We start from the raw sequence: 18,441 nt of genomic DNA on the forward strand, positions 1-18,441 counted from the left end.
AGGTTGGATTCAAATCCTGGACCTCTGCGTCGAGGCACAAACCACTCAGTACATGTGCACATGCTCCACCACTGAACCAACCCGGCCACATTGAACAATATCTCTTTATATGATTTTTTCTTTATATTACATATATCTAAATGAAAATGTATAAAACTGGAGATTGAAGCCAATTTTGCGCAAATAAAATCCTAATAATAACGAATGGCACCTATTTTACAGAACTAGGCCACGAGATGACTATAAGGAATCTGATTGGAAAACCACTAACCAATGGCCTCGCTGCTGCCTAGAAGTGAAGAACCAATCCATTTAAAGGGGACCCGTTAACGTGGCCTGCCGGCCACATCGTCTCCAAACGGGCCGCTCACGGTGAAGTCCTGCACGGATCACTAGTCTGTCGGTTGCTCGCCCTGCCTGCACGCTGCTGCGGCTTAGCGGTTACCGAGTGAGCTAAATGCTAACAGACACCGCTGCGACCAATTAACAATACAAATCCTGTCGTTATATATGTAATTTATGAAAGGTTTCTAGTGTCAGTGTATTGGCCGTGCAGTGTCTGCGTTAGCTTCTCCATGACCGAACAGAGCACGCCGCCATGTTAGAGCGGTTAAGCTCAAAATGCTTCCCTATACTTTTTGACAAGCGTCCTTGGCGGGACGGCCACAGCTTCTTTACAGCTGAAGTCGGCGGCGGTGTAATCTTTTCTTTAACTGTCAATGCTTTTAACTTGTCGTGCGCCGTGGATGGACTGACATTTAATTTATCAAGTGTGCTCAGCGGTTGTAGTAAGTTAATTATGATTAGTAAAATCATTAAATATAATATGAAATCAATGGTCAAGTCATGAAATGTAATCACTAAAAGATATACTGCAGTAGTTGTAACAAGCTAGTTTAGCGTATAACGTTAGAAAACAGCCAATTTAGGAAAACTTCGTTAGCTGATAAACCTTAGCACATTAGCATAAAACTACCAGCTAAAAACTGGCTAGCTAGCTAAAGGCTGGTAACGTTGCCCGTGAGCTAACTAGTTACTCTGCAGATGTTGTGGTAGAGATAGCAAGCCAAAACTTTGGGGGGGGGGCGTCAGCTAATACAATTGGAATTTGACACTAACCTGAAATTGGAAGTTTATTCTTGAGCAATTTAAGTCTAATTTATTATGAACCTAATGTGTCATTTTCTTCGTAGGTGGTGTGTCCTTCACTTCTACAAAGACACTCCTGTCCCAGCCCATGGTTTGGTAAAAATACATTTGGACCCCTGATCAGCATACATCATAAATGGGCAAAAGGAATCATTCATTGAAGACCTAATGTTATCCTATCAAGACGTTGGGCATTTCCGAATTTCTGGTGAATAACGTTACTGTTGGATGATGTATGTGTTTTAATTTAATTTATAATTCCTCCTAAGCCTGAGAATGATGCTGTTGTGGGTCTGATAAAAATTGTACTGTATATAAATGACACCACAGTACAATCAAGATGATGCACTCTTTTTGAGTGACCAACTTCAATCACAGGTTAATTGCAATCTAAGAATTAGGCCATCAGTGACCTGATAGAGAATCCTATTTCACCATGGGAATAAAATGCATGTTGTTACTTAGGCTAAGGGGACCTTTCGATGTAGAGTAGGCAGGGCAGTATTCACAGTTTGAAAGATTCTGTCGTCAAAGATCCAACAAAACTGTCCATTTTATTTTGTATGTTTTAAGGTAGCCTTATCAGAATTGAAACTATAGACTATGCAGGTGATACAATAACTGACCCATAGTAATTTTTGCTGAAATTATGTCAGGTAGGGTGTCACGCTTTTGGAAACTTATAAAATATGTACAGGCATTAAATAAAGACAAATGACCAACATGCAGAAACAGATGAAGCATGGGACGTATCAGCTGTTGGCTTAAAGGAGCCAAGACAATCTTGCCAACTGGCAGACAAATACTGATTGTCTTAGGCAGGCAGGAGTCGCTGGCTCAGGGCTAAGAAGAAATAAAAACTTACATCAGTGTAATGTTTCAGGCATACACTGAGGTAAGGGCCATGGCATGTTAAAGCTATCTGCCGTCAACAGCACAGACTTTGTTTTGGCAGCAAAGAAATCATTAGGTAATGCTAATTAGATGCTGCAGCCAAGGATAGAGATTTCTGGACACTCTATCACTGTTAGCTCATAGAACTACATGCATACTAAACTAATCTTAACCTTGGTTTGATCATGTAGTACATTGCATTGATTTATTGTATATTAACAGCCCATAATAGTATTTCATGAAGAATAGTACAGAGTGTAATTGAAATGAAAATTAGCATACATTCATCCTAGAAAACAGCTTAAGTACCACACACAGCTCCCTTACCGAGTGTTTTTTTAAACGCATAATTGTATTGAAAAGTATATTGTCTGAACAATTGACAACGGAATTTATGGAATTGTTTGAGACACTTTTTTAGTAAAATGATAGCACAATGCCCTAGTCTAATATCAACCCTATATAAAGGAAAACAAATCTATACAAACACCCACAGTTAGTCCCTGCAACATATTTTATGAAAGAATGCTACCTATAGTGTGTGTCTTGAGTTTACTAACCACTGTAGTGTTCAGGAACAAGGAGATGTTGAAGACTTTGTCCAGACGCATGGCTGAGTAGATGCCTTTGTTCTCTTTGCAAGTACTAAGAAGGACACACACACAAACACATACATACAGATATAACAGAGAAAAAGGAAGAGAGAGAGAGAGAAATGTCAACTTAAAAGTGTCAGAGTGTAAATATTTGCTGCCACCAAGTGAAATTGACTGGAAGTACATGACACGCTGACATGTTCCCTGATAGAAAACAGTGTAATTTTCCTCAAAAGCCTGGACTATTTTCTAATATGTCAAATGTGAATGTTCCACGATAACATTTACAGCTTTTAGGCAACTACATACCAGATAGACTCACAAAATGTACATATTATTAACACTGAGCATTGTTTTTTAATGGGCAAAGACCTGTCGAAGCAACAATGCTCTATTTGGAAATATAATGAGTGGAGCTCGGCTATCCCAGTTACAGATGATATGCGGCTTCTCACTGGAAGGAGATGATGAAAGCTGATGTAACCACTGAGAAAGATGCTGAAGAAAAGCAGTGCAGATAGTGTATAAAAATGATGCTAATTAGCTTCTCAAGGTCAATAGAAACTCTCTCTCTCACATTTGCATCCCCATCAATGGAAAAAACACATTCAGTTGCATGCTTGATGCCCAACCCAACACTTGCACCAAAACAAAACATTAAGCAAAATGTGAAAAACAGCATCATCATTTTTTGTAACCAAACCTAAATATGAAATGCAGACAAGACAGTGTGGAGTAGGCCGTTATTGTCAAGGCATTGCTCTAAAAGGGGGCAGGCAGATGTAACACTGTCACCTAAATACATAAAACATAATTTTCTCTTTGCCTGTATAAGCTCTCTGCCGTCAGCTCTAGGTCGGAGTCGTTGTACATGTAGCCAGGGATGAAGTTTCTCCAATCCGGGTTGACCAGATATGGGGTGTCCACAACCTGGAGGATCAGACAGCCAGAAAGAGGATGTGTGATTTATCATTCAAATGGGAAACAAATAGGATCAACTAGGGTGTAATTGAAAGAAGCATGCATGCTTATAAAATGATTCCATGAATGCCATAAAGGTTAAAGTTATCCTTGTGAATACTGAGTATATTCCACGTAATATTCTGTTTGCAGAAGACGGGCCATGCTGTTCAAAGTATTTTCATTACAAGTTCTGTAATTCATTGTTCAGTAATAAAATCAAACAAGTTAAGAGTACTGATACCCCTTAAATAAAATAAAATGGCAGCTTATTTCCATTGTTTAAAAAGACGAACTTTATGTAATTGTCTAATTTTTTTATTTTTGCTTTATAAACTTAAGGGAAAATTAGGTTTTCTACATTATGGAAGGCTTGAGTGCAGCCAGATTCAGACTTCATGCAAACAACAGCATGCCACCCACAACTGGGAGCAACTACTATTTTCACAATCCCACCCAAGGGACACTGACTGTCTGATATAAATGCTCATTTTTGGGTTTAGGTATAAGAATGTTCAAACAAAAAAAAAAGTTCTGTATGAAATGCAAATTAAGTTACTGCTTGAGATTTACTTTGTATTTTCCTCCTGTTTGTTTTGTTACATTTAGGGCGACTCATTACTTGCCTTGAAGACTTCTTTGGTGTTGAAGGGATCACAGACGAGTTTCTCCATGTTTCCTCCAGCCAAGAAGATGGTGGTCACCACTCCCATCAGCACCCAGGAGAAGATGATGCTAAATCCAACGCCGCTATGGAGAAAGACAGACAGGCCCTCAGGTACAGAACAATAAGAGATGGAGGTGTAGCAGTAGTGGAATGGGTGGATTGGAGGTGAGAAAGTCACAGAAATGAAGGGTTTTTCAAAAAATTGTTGCTTCTTGTATAAGTTTTCAACTTGTGGAAAGCTATTTCATATTGTGGGAACTATACTGTGTGAAAAAATAACCGTTTTTGAACACTGTTCATAAAAAAGTGTTGTTTGTGTTTTGCAAACAAATATTTAACTTTAAGAATGTATCATGTAAAGTTAATAGTCTAGCAATAGTTGTGGTGGTTTTAGTAGATTTCAGGAGGACCACTACAAAAATTGAAACTCTTTTTTAATGGCAAACCGTCAGTTTTAAATCTTGAAACTGACAGAGCCTGTCTTGTGGGCGGTTGACTCACGCCACGAGCATTGTTCCTCCTGTGTTGGAGATGCAGCCTCGTGTCGTAGGTGAGGCGTGCTTGTCGTATCCCAAGGTGCCACACAGGAGGCCCAGGTAGTTAAAGGCCAGGACCAGGACCACCATGCAGCAAAGAGCAATACAGCCAATCCACCTGTAATCAGCAGGCAAAGCTTAAATGTTAAAGCTTAAGTGTCTTTGAGCAAGACAGTGGAGCCCAATCTGCTCACTCATTATTATAAAAGAGAACATATGCAAATGGGGTAAAAGAAAAATGTAATACAAAGCTTTAAAACAACTAATACTGTATATCAGCTTAGCTTTCCCTCTACTGCACTATTTTAAAATGTATTAATATAGAAATGATATGAATATTTCCATCCATCCATCTTATCCGGTGTTTGGTGAATATTTTGTAAATGCAAAAGTGCAATTTATACAGCACGCATTGCTTTTTTAGTAGCTTGTGAAAAGAGTCTGGTCAAGTTAGACAGCATGAAGCTAAATGTCAAGCATCGAGACAGTACCCACATTAAATTTACACTTTTTACAGTTTACAGTTATATTTCTTTTTTTCTCTCTTACAGTTGATATTATTGTAGGTATTATACTGGTATTATAGGAGGCCAGTTTACCTGTAGAAGTCCATTCTGTCAATTTCAGGGTAGTAGTCTTCAATCTTGGCATGGACATGGCTAATGAAGATAGTGAAGTTGGACAGGGAACTCTGCACAGGGAATACCTTGGAATAGCTGCTGATGTTTTTGCCAATGTCGTCCACCAAACTCTGTACACCTGAGAGGCAGATCCATCAATTAATTCCATCAGTTTTAATAAATGGCCTGTGTAAACATACCTAATAAATTAAAAAAGATGACAGCTACACTGAGTAAAACTTCAATTAAATACCCAGAAACAAGCTCATGTTTTATGGTTTGTCTGATTTCTGAATGGTTAATATTAAATGATACCCCACTGAAAGATGACAACGTTATTCCAAGTGCAGGTTGAAACTTAAAATCTACCAAATTTGGCTTAGAGTAGTGGTTCATGTAATCAGTTAGTGCAGTACACACAGCAGGAATTATTTACATGTACAGATTGGATTTATTTTTGTAAGAAAGTGTAAGGAATTGGTTTTTCAGAAGTGCAAAATGTCACTTACTCTCCACAACACCTCTGGTCTGTTCAATCACCGTATGTGGCGTGTCGTTTAAAGAAGAGTAGCCCTGTGAGAACAAAAAGGAAAACGGGTTGGAAGATGGAGTTTCTTAGTCCATTTTGTTGTTTTAGGTTATTTTTTATTTTAACAAAATGACAATTCAAAGACATTCTGTAAAATGTTGTAAATCCCTAACTGAAGCAGAAGTAGAGTGCAAGTAGAGGGAAATTAGTGCCACTAGCACATTAAATAACTCCCAGAGATCCATTGACATTACAGACCTACAATGACAACAATGTAAGAAGATTTATGGTCCAGGCTCACCCTCTGGACAATAGCACTGAGGTCCGTTTTCATGACATGGTTCACCTTTTCCAGTTGAGCATTCACGTTTGGTAACTAAAATATAAACAGACAGTACAGTTACAGTATACATACACACTGAGACATTATCACAATCCTTGGTCAACATTCAGTAATCCCTGTACCTTTTCTAACATGCATTAATACCAAATCAGTGTATTGAGACACAATTTCCAGGATTTCGTACTTATTACTAAGTTATCAGATAAATGATTGAAAACGTTGTCTTTGGAAAGAAGCTAAATTAAGAAGCAATAGTTCAGCACAACCCATAGTAAAAGAGTTGAAAATGTGCATTAGAACTTATGTAAAAAGTCAAAATTGCATTCAGTTTTGTACCCGTGTGAAGTTGGCACTGATCTGCAGCTGGAACAGAGACTGGCGAATGTTGCGGCACAGCTGGGCAGAGGTGGCGTCTGACTCCTCGTCATGACAGCCCGGGTCATTGAGGGTGCGGTTGATACTGGTCCGGACCAGGCTCAGGTTGAAGTTGAGTTTCCCTGTTCCTACCTGCAGTACCTCTAGACCCGCACTGACGTTCTCCAGGGCCTCCTTGGTTTCTCGCATGGCTGAAATTAAAGACAAATAAATGAGATTGGATGTGGATGGTGTTGCTGTTATGTGGGGAAAACCAGGATGTGAAGGCCGATCAAAACGAAGGACTTTCTTATAGAGCTGGGTGATATGGAGAAAATCAAATATTCCACTATTGTTTACCAAATACCTCGATATTGTGACAAAAATGTAAGGTTGACAATTGGTACGTTTACAAAATATGTCAAAAAATAAGTTGTCAGGAGAGGCTTTCCCCCCATGAGTCCCAGACTGCGTAGCTCGGCTGCAACATTTCTCAAAGAATAATGAATATTTTAAACAATTCTTTTAGTTCTGTTCTAGGAATTTGTGTGGAATTTTTAACAGGAAACATACAAATGTACTCTTATATTTAGAGTTGTAAAATAAATTTCTTTTCTTTTTTTTTCAATATTTCTGGGACATACTGTATAAACATTTCACATAACATTTTCTTTTACCAACTAAACCGATTTTGTGGCTAGTATAAAAGTGGATTTTGATATCAACATACACAGCAAACGGACAGCAAAAGTCTGTTTAATATTGCACAAAAGCACAGACTTACACAGGACACATAGTATGCACTCATTGTAAGGACTAGGCCTCAATTGAGTACATCAAATGGAGTTTCAGATCCAAGCCCTGGTGTTTGATATTGATTTTGGCACTTGGATTGTGTCAGTGGTGAGTTCCCATGCTTGTGTGAATCTCTTTTGCCTGCCAGCCAGAAGCTTTTGGTGAACAATAACCAAACAGGAATCCTATGAGTAATGTAAATTTGCTTCTTCAATTAAAAATTGTTGCTATTAGTAACTAACTCTTTCCCCAGCAATTCAGTGCATTGCAAACAACAGCCAGGGTTAGTTAACGATCACAGAGTTGCCTGCAGCAGACTTTTAAAATAAAACAGGATGAAGAATGCAAAAACACCGGCATCCTTGAACATTGGTATAAAAGATGCAAGAGTGCGAGAGAGGAAACAGTCTATTTACCATCACAAAGTGAAATGCTTAGCCTTACTGGAGGGAGTGACAGCACAGACGGATGCTTTATGCTAAAAGCATACCGTTTTCATATCTGATTAAATACAGTATTTGCACCGGATATTCTTCTGACGGCTCAGCCCCAGTATGAACACAATAATACACAAACATTAAAAAGACAAACTGTATTCACACAGTCATCTGTGGTCGAGCATTCTAGCACCTGAACGGACGGCATGCTTGCTGACGGCTATTCATCTTGGTTTCTGTTGTGCTACAAGCCTGTATATTCCATGTTGTGGAAACAAACATCCATATACAACTGCTTGTTGTAACACTTAATAATAATATTATATAACAATAATACTATAATACTTGACATCGGAGTATGCTGTACTTTGAAAAACATTTGGTTAAAGTAATAGGACTGGTAACACAAACACAAATTGTAATGCTCACTTCACAGTGGGGGAACACATTTGGGAACAAAGGGAGATGTCCAGGTGCAGGTTGATGTTGCGTTGGGTTATGGCAAGATCTGGTGATGCCATTAACTTAAAACTGCACTAGGCAAGAGTTTTTATGGAAAGGGAATCATATTTATTATATGTAAATGGAAGAACTCACAGACAGTTTGCCCATAAAAATAGTCCATCTGGTGACAGCGCTAGCAGCAAGCCACCTGTGCATCTGCAGGTGGTGAATTTGACCTTAAGAAAACATTTCTCCTTTAAAGTTTGCAACTAAACACTTGATCCAAACCAAGCTAGCAGACCAAATTTAAGAAGTGGCACTTAGCTGACATCACTTTACATAATTTTTGTATTGTGAGGTTCATCAGACTTTATCTGCTTTTTGTGGTCACCAGAGTCAGATTTTGCATACTGCAGTTTTAACATATTAGTTGGTAGCTGTTCATTTAAGATGCTCGGATAGGTCCAAGTGCTCATGAAAGATCACAAGGGAACAAATCACGGGAGCAACACCGGTGTCAAAGTTCACAAGGTCAGGGGTCAAGGGATTGTGGGTCATTGTCCAGTTATTGAGTTATTGTTACCTTTGATGGCTCTCTCGATTTTCACTTCATAAAAAAGCATGAAATATGTAGATTACAAAATAATCTGAATAATAATTACAAGTTACATCTTTTATTAACTCAATGACCTTCAAGAAAAACAATATTGAAATCAGATTCCAAAAAACATTTCTCATTGCAGAATACTTCAACCCTAACAAGTGATTTAATCTTCAATAGAATTCTAAAATCATATTACAGCATACAGAAATTTTTTATAATGGGGTTATAATCCTACTTTGTTATTCTTTTAATAACAATATTTGTAAGTAAGGCAATATTCTATATAATATTTAAAGACTTACATAATATTTTGAGGTGCAGCTGTAACCTGCATTCGGTAGCTTGCAGCTTACAATAAACTGATCATATCGCTACTCAAGAGGAAATGAAAAATATGCAGACGTACCTCCAGCCATATTGAGCACTCTGTCCAAGGCAGGATGGACCTCCTTATCCAACTGATCGTGTATCCTTCCACCTAATAATGGACCTATATCTGTAAAGAACGCAGCATCAGATCAACAGAAGAAAGCAGTCCCTTTCTTTATTATGTTTGCTGCTTTTGCTGTTGTTAACTTTCAGGAAAAGAACTGCCTGCAGTACTTTCATAAAAGTAGGAGGAATACTCAAAGGACCCTCTATAACAGTCAAATCTGTAGCTTTCTAGACCTAGTTTTCTAACAAATCCTTTGTAAAAACAAGTGAAGGATAGTAGACACAGTGAATTAAGATAATTAGCATGATATATGACCAAGAGCAAGAACTCAGGGAGTTGTTTCTGTCCACTTACTTCACTATCAAAGGCACAGATGAGGTCTACTTACTATCTAGGTCATAGATGACTTTGTTCTTGGCTGTGGCGTATTGGGATATTAGGTAATCAATTTGCTGCAAACAGGAAACACAACAGAGCATAGCAGTTTTACAAATGGAAGCAAAATGAGTTTTTAAGTCTCGTCATAGACACCAACAAGCACTCAGTTTAATCTTATCTGTCAAAATAATATTGAGAAAATTACAAAATATAAAAACGGTCTTCATAAACATATATTGGTTGACAAACTGTTTGTTCTCAAAAGACTGCCGGTTTAACACTCACAAGTAAAGTGTGAATTAAAAGCCTGGGCTCCTGGGTTTGTTTAAAAGGCAAATGTGTTACTGGCTGTACAACATATGAAGGATATACTGTATCTCAGTTGAGTGAATTTGAATTTTTTTGCTTTTCATTTGACCAGGACTAAACCTTTATTCCGCGCTTTACCCAAATGAATACGCTAGCTAACATTTCCGTAACCAGTATCTGTTTTTTAACACAAGCAGCAAAGTAATTGCGTTTCAATTTAGAGTTTTAAAATAGAATTTAATTTGTAGTATTGTTAGAGAATGTATTGATTAAGTTTGCATTGATAGCATATAATCTAAATTTTCTCAGTTTCTACTTTGATAACATGTATTGTGAAGGAGCTTAAGGACACAAAGCAGAGTGATAATGTTCACACATCTATCTCACCATTGGTGTATCGTTAGCGAAGGTGTGGAGGTCCCTCATGTTGCTGTTGACCAATCTCCGTATGTTCTTCACCTGAGAGCTCAGGTTTTGATTGGCAGCATATGCACACAACACTCCGATCCTAAACAAATGACAAACACAAAGCACTGTGACCTTTCCGTCTTCACGTGCCGCTGAGTGACCCTGCTGCTCACACATTAGTCATCACAGTAGCCCAGGGGTGTGCGTCTTACAGAATAGGATGATAACATGTCATCAACAGTAGGGGTCAGTGTGCACCACCACATTCAACTTTACATTTTCTTTCTCAACTTCCTCCGAGTGCACCTGTAGAATGAGCTCAATGTTCTTAACAGCCAGTTGTACAGTTTTTGTGTGATTATCAACACATAGATGCAATTTGTCCCTTTCAAAATGAATCTCATATAAATTGTTGATGGCATAACAGTTAGTCTAGCATATTTCTATAGAGTATAATATAGCACCATAAAACCCAATGGGTATCGTACATCACAAGTCTGTAAAGCTCATAGAAAAGTGTCTTACCAAAATTATACATCAACTGAAAGTAATCACACATCAGTCATACAAAATGACTTATAGCACAAAATTATGATTACTATTAATATTGTTCAGCAGGCGGTTGGCTATATTTTCTGCTTTTTAAGGTAAAAGATACATCTTCCCCTAGTAATTTGGAAATCAACTCGTAGAAGTAAATGTAGGTGTATCTTCATTAGGCTCTGAGGCCCTATCTGTATAATCAGGTCCCTGGGTTGTAAACATGTTCAAATTAAATGTGAAAACACCGAATTGCATAAAGCAGACCATAAAAGTGAGTCTCTTGCATACTTCAAACAGACCTGAGTAGCTCGGTACAAGGCTTAATTAGCTTGAGCTACATCAAGGGAAAGACAGCCCGTAATATTAAGCCGTTTCCATGACTAACTCTCATCCCAGCTGAATTACCAGGACATCATCTCACAGCTAGCACTATGCATCTAACGTTTTTATTGTTGAATGGCTGTGTGCAAGACAAGTTCGCATGGTTGCGGTTAATGGGGGGATTCATTTCAGAACAGATGGTCAGAGAAACATCTGTATGACTGATTGTGAAGCATCAAAACTCTGGAAGTTCAGTTGTATAACATAGTGAGTCTCATTTATAGAAATGCTTCAGTGGAATAAGGCGCTTTTTGAATGATGTAAGATGAGTTGACTCGTAGAAAGGAATAACAAAAGGACTGACTCAGACGCTGGGAAGGTTGAGATCAATGGAGCTGAATCATTGTGTTGTGACTCACTGTATAAAAAGGCAGCAGAGGTCTCTGTTTATCTGTGTTTCTGTGTATGTATGCACAACAACTTGCATGTATGTATGTGCCGACAGTGCATGCAAAGTGAGGTTATGCTCTTTTCATAAGAATATTGTGCGTGTCTGTGTGAGTGTAGTTCTTCTTTCCATTCTTGTGATCGGCAGTCACTGCTGAAGAAGTCTTCCTTTGTGAATATAATCCTGTTTATTTATGGATTGTATAGTGTTTTCATACACTGCCTGTGCAGACCATTACTGGTTTCTCTTTTTATGAAATACACTTATGAGGTGGAACTAGTTAAGAGTCAATATTCCTTACCTTAGTAAATGTGTAGCAGTGACCTCAGTACTGAGATCCCAATGTGACATCTTTGAATTGTACCTTTTATCCAAACAGTCACCAGTCCAAGATATTTAATTTACATTGATAACATTGATATAAAACAGTGTGAGTCAGTACATGTTATATGAATGATAACTTCAGCAATTGTATTATATATCAAACTGATTGTAAATACCAGAGCAGCATAAAAATCAATGTGTAACTGCTAAAACCTTGCTGGAGAAAGCTAATTAATCACACCTAATCAATATTGCCAAACAATTAGCCAGCAGTATTTTTTTTAAAGTGTCAATTATTCTGGCTTGATAAAGCATTTGCCATTTTATTAAAAAAAATGTTTTTATGTTTGTTGTTCAAAGACATTTCAACATCTGAGATTTTAGAGATGGTTGCAGAAGAGCATTGGCATGTTATTTAGTCAAAAAGCCAAACTTATAAGAGAGACATGGTGAATTAAGTTCTTCTTCTCTTTTATGAAATTGGTAGCTGTTTGGCAGCTGAGTCAAAACCTGGCTGTCAGAGCATCTTTCAATGGACGAAAAAAGAAGAAGAACTGTCAAAATAGTCCATGTTGAAAATTGGTGTGCACATATCAAAAGTGTTTTCGATTTGTAGTTAACAGGCTTAAATATGCATAAGCACATTAACAAATATGCTATAGCACCATGTGCTGCCCTCGGGAGAGAAACTCTTTTCATCTGTGTGGCATTGAGCTGTGCCACGTCTGGAGTAATTGTAATGATGTTTGCCATAAATAGTGAGTAGGCCGACACAGAGTAAACGCTGTCATCGTACAAGTGGAGACTTAATGAGAAACTAGGCCAAACAACTAGGCTGGGACACAGTGAAGTGGAGCCATCCGGAACCAGGAGAAGATTCAAAATGGCCACTTCCACAACAAAAGCCTTTTGTCAAACACTTCTCTGCCCTCTCTCTGTCTCTCTCACACACAAAAGTACACAATTTCATACAAATGTCTTTTAATTTTACATGCACAAATTCACAATCACACACACCTCCTCTCTCTTGCTGTCTGTCTCTGGTGGTCTGAGTCTTTATCGCCAAAGCCCATACTTTCCTCTCTTCTGTTTCTCCAGCCCTCTCTCATTTGTCTTTCTGCTCTGACTCGCCTGGTTTCATCTCCTTCTCTTTCACTACACCTCTACTTCTCTGTTTCTCTTGCTCAGACTGTTTATTTTTTCCCTCTCTCATTATTTCTATCTCATGCTTTATTCTAATTTTCCTATAACACCCCCTCTCATTTTTTCTCTTTCTCTGTCTCCTCTTTCGCCCTCAGCTCCCCTTTCTTTTCTCTCTCTCTTTCTGTCTCTTATATTCCCCCCCCTCTCTTTTCTTTGTCTATTGCTCACTCCCTCTCCCTGCCGGTGTCCAGCAAGGTCACTGGAATCTGCAGCCAAACAAAGACTCTTTGAGAAAAACGCCAAGCGCTTTCCAATGAGCTGTGTAGTACACGACTGGCCACCTTACTTCAACACAATCAAGTTGGGTTTAGTTTGAGTTTAGTGGTCTTGTTTGGTTGTAGTTTGATGAAGTTAAATCAGGACATAAAACCAAAAGAAGAGGGAAAAAAATACATATTTGTGTAGGAATACAAAATGATCAAACAAACAACAAACTCGGGATGACAACCAAGGAATCTCAGAGCTGAATAATAGAAAAAACATGAGTGCTGCTTTTGAGTGAATTTATGTGAGAAAATCCATTTTCTAATTGATGCTTACAACGTTTCATTAAAGGCAACAGGAAACATGTCCCCCCTGCGGTGTCACCTTCATACCACCTTAAATTTTATGTTGTCTTTTTTATCACATAGGTTAGAGAAATATTCCAGTCCATTCAGCTAAATAGCTTTTCATATGCAATGCATAGAAAAAAAAGACATTTTGCCTGAGAGCAGGGAATAGATTTAAGTTCTGAAGAAGTTCAGGCTTAAAATGCATACTTAAACATCCTTGTTTCCAAAATATTGAGTGTTAATTTTCACATAAGAATTGCCCTTTAAAAAGCCATTTAGCAATTCAGTTGTTCACTTTGTGAAAATTAGTGCTGTTGTGCTGCATTAAACATTTCTCGTTCATCTGAGACTCCTAACCTGACCCACTAGCTCAAACTGTGGCCAATAACTGCATTGCCGTACGGTTGCTTGTTGATAGTGTGTCTCTTATTGACCACAGGGGACAATTCAAACACAGTGGGAGGACGATTTACTTCCAGCAAATTTGTAAAAGGGCTGTAATTCCTGTTTGAGCGAAAGCCAAATGACACATGAAACTCTTCCTCAGGGTGGAAACCCCACAACAGCAGAAGCAGAAGAAGAGCATCAAACTAGTGCAGTGCCCCAGTATCTAGGCCACTACTGGGGGCTGAGTAGTGAGTGTTACATGGTCTGGTGGCTCCATAGCTTTTACAAACTCCAACAATGCCCTGAATTCAGAGTGATTGTAGTTGCGAGGCTTGGACAGTCGCCCTTCAGCCCCTCCCTGCTTTCACACTGCTGAAACTGTACCTCTATTATCCTGTTACTCAACAAGGAAATAATAACTACAGTCTTTGTAATAATTCTAAAACAAGTAATATTGCTAACAATTGAATTGTTGCTGTTTTAAAATAGTTAGCAAAATTGCTAACAAAATAGTGCCAGTGCTTTTATTGCAATGCCATTTTTTGACCTACAACAAAGTATTAGACACGGTATTATTCAAAACATTAGATTTACGTCTTTGAACATGGACATTCTGTGGTATTTTCAGTCAGCTTTGTGCCAGCCTGACCTCAGTGACCTGTATTTAAAAGTTCATGAGAGCAGAATGAGAATAGACAGCAATATATCAGCTTGTTTTGTTTGTATGTGGGACAATATCTCATTAGAGGACCAACTGTACATACATGCAGAGCCAAAGAATTTTAGTTTAAAACAAACTGCACTTTATTACCTCTGGCCATTGTTATTTTGAAATAATTGTGCTTCTCGGCATTAGTGACATTACCAGTGGCAATCACACACATCTAATAATGTAAGCTAATAGATGGGATTATAACCCATTTTAGCCACTGTTATTCCATATTTCCACTTTTAAATCACTTGTATGAAGTCCAACTAACAGCTATAGTAAATGTGCCCCTCTATTTTCAATTTAGTCAAAATTGTATTCAGTAAAGCCCCTAGCCATTGGTATATCCCTTTTTTAGCATCCTTTTTATGCACTGTTTTATTTGTCTTCTCAGAGCTTGCCAGGTCACAGTCAGAACTTGGCTTCCCAGTGCAGCATTGTGTCCTATAAAGAATTTAACCAGACACTGAATACTTCTGACTCCGGGGTCTTTGCTCTAGGCCTGACAACAGAGTGAGGCAGTGCTATTGTGCTCTGTTTTTTCCCTCCTCATAAGGACATTGTGTGATTTGATGTCAGTTCGAACTAAAAACTGGCTACAGTAGTTTGATGGGAGACCACACACTATTAATTCCACTGTAAACAGTTCAGGAATGATATGAATACTTAACTCTGAGCCAAACGGCCTGTAGGGCTCAGAGTTGAGCAAACAGCCACAGAAGGTCACTAAAATACAGTAATATTTAAAAAAAATCCAAAAAGGTCTTAAAAGAGAAAAAATGTCCGCTACAGTACATAGCATTTTATGATTAAACTTTAAAACATCCAGTCAGAGAAAGCAGCGTAACACTTTATTCAACAACTGGAAGCATATTTAGACATAACAATAGTTGTACTGATTTAAATAGAATTATGACTGTATCTTTTTTTGTACTATACTATATATTATGTTTTAATCTCAAAAAATGGTATTGGTTAAATCAACAGCTCCTCAGCAAGGCACCAGCCTACTGTATAAATGCATCTCAGTTTCTTAACGTAAAGTATAAATTACAGCAGAGGACAGGTTTAGGAATTTAGAGAGCTGCATTCAGAACATCCGCAGGCTCAAACAAATGTAATCATAATCTGTGTTTATAAACTAATCACTGAATTCAACATTACCGGCTGTTCTATAATGTGTGAAGGAGAGAGGCAGACAACTCTTTCCATGACTGCGATATAAAAAACAAGGTGACAGATTTGTTCTGCTCAGTAAACCATCTCTAGATAGATTAGGATTAAGGCAAATATTAACGGTGTGATTTTTAAAATAAATGTCAGCTGTCCAAAATAACTTGTAATGATTGTTAAAGACTTAATAACTTTTTGCACTCCTAAAGCCTTGACTAATCAAACTTATGTTTTGTACTGAATCAGCTATGATTTGCATTTAATTATTTAACCCTAAGCCTCCAACTACGAGGACTCTTGGTGGTTTAAAACTTTCTTTGGTGTCAGTACTCAATGTCTGTTTTCCAGTAAACCTGGAGTTGTGCCAAGTTAGAGATTGTTGAATCACATCGATTGGTTTTAATAGAGTTGTCTTTTTTTAAGTCAAATTTTTAAGTGTAAGTTGGCCCAGTATAAAGCAAGCACTGCCCAGGAACCAGATGCATAAAACTTTGTGTATGCACAAAGACAAAGAAACAATGGCTCAAATGTGAATAAAATGAATTATAAAATGTATTCAGGTTTAAAAATGTACCATATGAACTGCAGTGTGGTTTGTAGGGAGTAACAAGGTAATCTAAACCCCATAATGTCCCTTTTGGAGCAGGCTGACATCTGAAATGCAACCAAAGGGTTGAAAGGTCCAACATGCATTTACTCAATTCCTGGTTTGTAAAGGTCACTCCTCTGTGTGCAAATGTGTGTACATTTATCTATTACAGTTTAGCTGGATCAAATAATCTGTAGGTGTGACTGCATGCGGTGCTTTTGACCTTAAATGCCGCCTGCCCTTTTTTTCATGTTATTAATTTCATTGTACTTTGTGTTGCAGCGGTAAATTGATGTTTGTAGCATAAAGAATTCCAAGAGCACTGACTCTTATTTTATGAGTTAAATTTTTTTTTTGGTCTTAACATAATTTGTTTTCTTCATAAAAGAGATTTTTTTGTTTTCATTCACAAGATTTTTTTGGTTTCATTAATACAGTCATAAGAATGCACCTATCTGATACTGATATCTAGTATTGGGTTGATACTGATTTAAGAGAGTTGTGAGAGAGTGGCTTATTTTTTACCCTGCTGAGCACAAAGTAAAAACATATAGTGACACAAAAAAAATCATCTCTATCTTCATTAGAAATGTGGCTATTTCTGATTTAAAAATCCTCCCTAGCTAGTGGTCCCTGAGATAAAGAGCAGCTGTAGACGACATAACCGAGGCCTGCAGCTTTGCCTTTCCATATCTTTTCTCATTCCTGTGCAGCACAATGCCATATCATCACTATTGTAACACAATGTCTCCAATAAATTTGAAAGAAAGCCTGACTAAGCTGTGGACATCAATTAGTTTCACTATGTAGAATTCTTGTTAGACTATTTTGTGTATTGATTTGTAACATGCACAGATCAAGAACCCACAGACCATAAAAGGCCGCAGGAGGAGGAAAAAATGTAATTAGTAAAAAATAAAATGGATTTCAGCTATAAACCAGAAAAAAAGAGAATTAGAATGATTTGTAAGAGTAAGGTCTCTCCAGGAGATGTGATAAATTATGGGATGCACAGGAAATTCTGACAACAACCTCTCCAGTTAATTAGCTTGGCAGTGTTTTTCATAAAGATGCCGTTGTGTGGTATCTGGGCAGCCACCATGTGTGTAAGTGGACGTAATGATTTGTGGACTGGGACAGAAAGTGAGTGGAGATCAGTTAGTTCATTAAAAAAATTAAACTCTTTAAATCATCTCCAAAATACTAATTATTCAGGAACCTTAGAGAACAACAATGGTTTTGAAAGGGTTTCAAATCTAAGACACAAATCTAAGACATTATTCTTCTATCGATGTTCTAAATCATTTACATCTACATCCTGTATTTTTTTTTTGTAGGTTCTGTAGATATACTGTACATACAACCTTTCAAATGTATTGGTTGAATCCGGTCACTTTTGCCACTGCTGCCCACTAAAGCTTTGTTTTACATTTAGTTGGCTTTAACTGCTCCAAAACTTGGTTCTGGCACTGCAAAGGAATTCTACCTGAGGACATCCCAGTAGCTTGACATTTAGTCAGCAAGTGACATCTTCACAGTCATTGTGGCTTCTGTTATGAGCGTTATGTCCGTTAATCTCACTATTAATGAATTTCCTAAAAATAGCCTGCATGTGATGACTCCCTAGGGAGACTGTTAACTAAGTGATGTGTGTTACAGAAGGCAAAGGGGTGTGTGAGAGTCTGTTAGGTGTTGTGTGTGTGTGTGTGTGTGTGTGTGTGTGTGTGTGTG

At 37.9% G+C, this 18,441-nt stretch overlaps 1 protein-coding gene and 1 long non-coding RNA gene across 36 annotated transcripts in view; one reads left to right on the plus strand and one right to left on the minus strand.

Moving 5' to 3' along the window:
• prom1a (prominin 1a) overlaps window positions 1-18,441 on the minus strand; it is a 76,547-nt gene that overhangs the window by 14,776 nt on the left and 43,330 nt on the right. For 29 of the 35 annotated variants that reach the window (XR_004333713.1, XR_004333710.1, XR_004333712.1 and 26 more), the window contains 12 exons: window positions 10,439-10,559; window positions 9,753-9,816; window positions 9,335-9,424; window positions 8,908-8,931; window positions 6,631-6,860; window positions 6,253-6,327; window positions 5,932-5,995; window positions 5,402-5,561; window positions 4,768-4,920; window positions 4,226-4,349; window positions 3,466-3,569; window positions 2,604-2,688 (listed from right to left, as the gene is read on the minus strand). Coding sequence is in view for 28 of the 35 variants with exons in the window: in XM_032527348.1 (XP_032383239.1) it covers window positions 2,604-2,688; window positions 3,466-3,569; window positions 4,226-4,349; window positions 4,768-4,920; window positions 5,402-5,561; window positions 5,932-5,995; window positions 6,253-6,327; window positions 6,631-6,860; window positions 8,908-8,931; window positions 9,335-9,424; window positions 9,753-9,816; window positions 10,439-10,559 (1,294 nt within the window). In the remaining 7 variants the exon portion in view is untranslated. The remainder of the gene's footprint in view (window positions 1-2,603; window positions 2,689-3,465; window positions 3,570-4,225; window positions 4,350-4,767; window positions 4,921-5,401; window positions 5,562-5,931; window positions 5,996-6,252; window positions 6,328-6,630; window positions 6,861-8,907; window positions 8,932-9,334; window positions 9,425-9,752; window positions 9,817-10,438; window positions 10,560-18,441) is intronic. The other 6 variants (XM_032527341.1, XM_032527346.1, XM_032527339.1 and 3 more) reach the window with 1 other exon arrangement.
• LOC116696414 (uncharacterized) overlaps window positions 332-18,441 on the plus strand; it is a 71,134-nt gene continuing 53,024 nt past the window's right edge. The window contains exons 1-3 of the long non-coding RNA XR_004333717.1: window positions 332-788; window positions 1,194-1,357; window positions 4,209-4,377. This is a non-coding gene — a long non-coding RNA (uncharacterized LOC116696414). The remainder of the gene's footprint in view (window positions 789-1,193; window positions 1,358-4,208; window positions 4,378-18,441) is intronic.

Source organism: Etheostoma spectabile, chromosome 10, assembly GCF_008692095.1.
Source record: "Etheostoma spectabile isolate EspeVRDwgs_2016 chromosome 10, UIUC_Espe_1.0, whole genome shotgun sequence".
In the NCBI taxonomy this organism is placed as follows: domain Eukaryota; kingdom Metazoa; phylum Chordata; class Actinopteri; order Perciformes; family Percidae; genus Etheostoma; species Etheostoma spectabile.